Genomic DNA, 4,271 nt, shown 5'->3' with positions numbered 1-4,271 from the left:
TGATTTTAGGTTTATGTCATTTTTATACTTAAAAGAGTTCTGTAAAGCTCATTTTTAAATTCAATTCGTAAGTACTTATAAGATATCATTACCATATAACCACTCCATCACATAAAAAATTATTTTATGAACATATATAGCCACTGGGAAGTGTATTGCGTACTACTTTTTTCGTTCGGTATTTTTTGTCATGTTGCACTTTTTCAAAAATTAATTTGACTAATTTTCAAAGTTATATTAGATCACATTAATTCAATATTTTAAACAAAAAAAATTAGATATTCTAAAATTATATGAAAAGTACTATAAATTGCAATTTTTTGCATATTAATATGATTAAAAAATATATTTTAAAATGTTAGTCAAAGTTTTTATAATTTAACTTTAAAATAAAAACCATGACAAATAATACCGGATGGAGAGAGTAAATTAAAGGGCATAATACATAAATATGCCCTTTAACTTGGCTTCGAATCACATTTATGCACTTCAACTTTGGGTGTGCACAAGTAGACACTTAAACATGTATAAAACTGAACAAATAGACACACATGTCCAACATGTCATCCTACGTGTCATTTTTTGTCCTATGTGATGTCTTACGTGTATTTTGCTATGTAGGACTCATGTGTTTATTTATTTATTTAAAAGTTGAATAGTTAAAATGCATATTTGTACATTATAAAAGCTGAAGGTCAAAACTAAAATTTAAATCCAATTTAAAATTCGATATATATATTATGCCTAGATTAAAGTCTTGCCAAAGTCATTTTCTGAAAATAGATTGTCTATACAAGTGGTGTACAAAAATAAACTAAACTTTAATTAGAAGGGTCCGCATGACTGCGAAGTAGATGCATCTTACTTTTTCTACATCATTTATAGTCCCAACAAACTCTACCCTTTTTTTTCCCTTTCCAAAAACGATACATTATTTAATTTGTCATATCGACAATGGTAAAGAACTTTCTAGTAGTAGTGAATATAACGCAATCAGAACAGATTCATATGAACTCAGTAATTTTAATTTATATCTTATATATATAAATTTTTAAAGAATCACTAAATAAGAATAAAAGTAAATTACAAATTCAATGAATCAAATGTAATGTGATAGAATTCCAAACTCGAACCATGTAAAGTACAAATCTTAAATCCTTCTCGAGAATGTTCTAGTTCTCTCTATATTGGTCAAAGATGTTATTGAAAAGGTCAAAAGGAGTACTTGGAGATAGAATTATGGTAGGTGAAATAAAATTTGAAGGACTAGGCAAATAATTACTACTATGTTCAAAATAATTCCTATTATTATGTAATTCAGGACTTAAATCATGAAAAAATCCAGCTGATGGAGGTGAGAAGAAATTTGATGATATAGGTTGAAGAGAAGATGGATTTGGTGACAAAATACCTTGAGGAAAAACTCCACTATAATTTCTTTCAATTTCTCTACTTATCTCAATCTCTTCATGATTAATCATTTCCATGTCACAATTAGTAATTTGTGATCCTTTAATATTCCCTCTTGTAGTTCTTGTATTCTCTATTGAAGCAAACCTAGCAGCCGGAGATATCGCGCTAATATTATTCGTATTTTCTTGAAAAGGAAATGAGGAGATTGACGATGATGTTGATGATGATGATGATGAGGTGGAATTTGGTCCGGTGAGTCGTTGGACTAAAGACATGAACTCACTAGGGTTTGCATGGATTACCTTTGGGGACACGGTGTATATTATAATGGGTGGTCGTGGTGGTGGTTGATGATGAGGTGGCAATTGGTGGTGCTGATGTGGCACCACCGGTGGTTTTTTAATCTTGTGTGAATCTTTACGTAATTTGAGTGGCGTTGGCCGGGGACCTTGGAGTTCTCTTTTCGGCGACTTACCGGTGGAGTTTTCCGATGAGTCCATCGTGAAAAATGAATAAAAAGTTGAATATTTGAAATGATGAAAGAAGAAGATCTTGAAAACTAGAAGTAATGGAGGAGACTATGAAAGGGAGGAAAAATGCCTTGTTTTGTCAAGGCAATTTATAAGGGAGGTGACAATATATTTTAATACTTAGCTACTATTTAGAGAGAGCAAGTCAATGGAGTGTGAAAGTTGATGAAAATACAAGACAAAAGAAATACATATTTTAAACTAACATAAGTGGATGAAAATACAAGACAAAAGTAATACACATTTTAAACTTACATATATTTTACTTAGTTTCTGTTCGAGTTGTTTAGTTGGAAACAAATCATCAAATAATTAATTATTCTGGAATATATTATTGTATGGAATAACTTATCCATCACTATGAAACAGATGGTGGATGAATAATTAAATGACTCCCTAATACCTCTAATCAAACATAAGATACAATAATCCTATATTTTATCCTTAATTATACGTCTTACCTCATATCAAACGAGTAATTCAGAGTTTAAGTCAATATAAGAAGTCTTATATTATCTGATCATCTAAATAATACTAAGTCAATTTAAAACATGAATTTTGTAAATTTTAAAATAAAACATGTTATCTTCTATAATGAATAAAATTCATATCCTCATATAAGAAAATATTATATTAACAATGCATATAATTTAATAATTTGTATTCGTTTGTATGTAGGATTTTTAACAATACATAGGATATCATCATGTGCCAATTTCGTATTGTTAGAAAGGTTTGAACTTTTCCAAATGAAAACTGAAAAAGCTGCTTATGGGAAATTGTCAACTTTTGGTGATGCCAGTAGGCATATGTAAACCTTGAATAAATAAGAAATAAATTATTACTTGAAGACTATATATTATAATTAATTCAGGAGCCAATGACTGCATTTTTGAATGCGATTAATGTCTTTTTTTTAAAAAAAATTGAAGGGTAAATTATGGAGGGATAACAAAGAGGGGAGTAGAACTCCCACTAACAAAGTGAAATTGAGATAATTAATCAATTGAATTACTAAAATTTTAGAATACAATAAATGTTAAATGTCAATGCATCCATTTTCACTTTCAAACAAGTAGTATTTCCTTTAAAGGCTTTAATTTTCTACCTAACCACGTGACCCACACGGACTGATTCGTAGTAATTCGTACTAGTGCACGAAGGATTTAAAAAAAAAATCGGTATGAAGAAATTTTTTGTACTATGTAAAAAATTTATATTTAATTAATATTTAGTTACTAGGAGTACTTACTACTATTAATATTGATTAGGGGGTGTTTTAAAAAATTATGTACATTTCGAAGTTTATAATCATAGAATATAGAGATATGTGATTCATTTATCATAGGATATATCAATATCTTATTTATGAACTGAATTGTGTGTTTTGAAAGATTTTGAGAAAATTTTAATTGATGTTTTCATGTTTATGAAAAGAAAAAAAAAGCAACTTAAAAAAATTAAAATTCTTCATTTATTAATCTGATTTCAAATGATGATTTCATATTGCATATTTAAAAATTCTCTTACGCTGTTTTTATTTATTTTAAAAGGTACATTGATCCTTTTGGCAAAAATAACTTAGATTATTTAAAGGGAACTTTAAATTTCTAAATTGAGATTAATTTCAGGTATTATTTGTTTTTCTTTTGATATTATATAAAATTACAGCAGTTGAAAGATAGCATAATACTTTTGGCTCAATGGAGTAGGCTTAGCTTTGAAACATATTGCTAGAAAATAAAGTCGACACAATCTAAAGTTGTGTGCTTCTAGAACAATATGTATTTATGTTGCTCTCAAGTCAAAGTAATAACTACTACATAAATGGTTGATTGATTATTCAACGTTTACTCAGTCTAAAACTATCACATTATATTATACACACCCAAATAAAGGTGCAAAATTTCTTGTTTAATTAAAGAATTTCAAAAACATATGATCTCATGACCTCCAACTTCAAACGTAGCCAAATATTTTCTTAGTCATGGATATTGACGAAGTTTTAATCTGGCACTACTCATAAATAAACAAGGCATAATATATAAGCTTGCATTTATGTTTTTAAATTTTGAGTGTGCAGTAAATACTTAAATTTGTATAAAATTAAACAAATAGACACACGTGCATCATTTTACATGACAATTAGATCAATCACGTTTATTAGAAGTCGACAATAGAGTGATCTACCAACAAAGACATCGTATATAGTGTCCTACATATATCAGGCCACATAGGACTCAAGTGAAAAAATAAAATAAAATTCACATTTGAGCTCCAAAATGTGATTCGGAAATACAAATTAAATACAATATATATATATATATA

At 28.3% G+C, this 4,271-nt stretch overlaps 1 protein-coding gene across 1 annotated transcript; it reads right to left on the bottom strand.

Moving 5' to 3' along the window:
- Window positions 1–1,120: 1,120 nt before the first annotated feature.
- On the bottom strand, window positions 1,121–2,026 carry LOC107022890 (protein MKS1-like). The gene has a single exon (XM_015223468.2). It carries the CDS (start codon window positions 1,911–1,913, stop codon window positions 1,173–1,175), a length of 741 nt encoding a protein of 246 aa, XP_015078954.1. The 5' UTR covers window positions 1,914–2,026; the 3' UTR covers window positions 1,121–1,172.
- Between the last annotated feature and the right edge of the window lie 2,245 nt (window positions 2,027–4,271).

Source organism: Solanum pennellii, chromosome 6, assembly GCF_001406875.1.
Source record: "Solanum pennellii chromosome 6, SPENNV200".
Classification (NCBI taxonomy): domain Eukaryota; kingdom Viridiplantae; phylum Streptophyta; class Magnoliopsida; order Solanales; family Solanaceae; genus Solanum; species Solanum pennellii.
Note: the sequence above shows the minus strand (reverse complement) of the source record. Positions and strands in the feature narration are given on the sequence as shown.

Excerpts from the sequence above, each read along its gene's own strand:
- LOC107022890 (XM_015223468.2), bottom strand. The coding sequence starts at position 1,913 with ATGGACTCATCGGAAAACTCCACCGGTAAGTCGCCGAAAAGAGAACTC.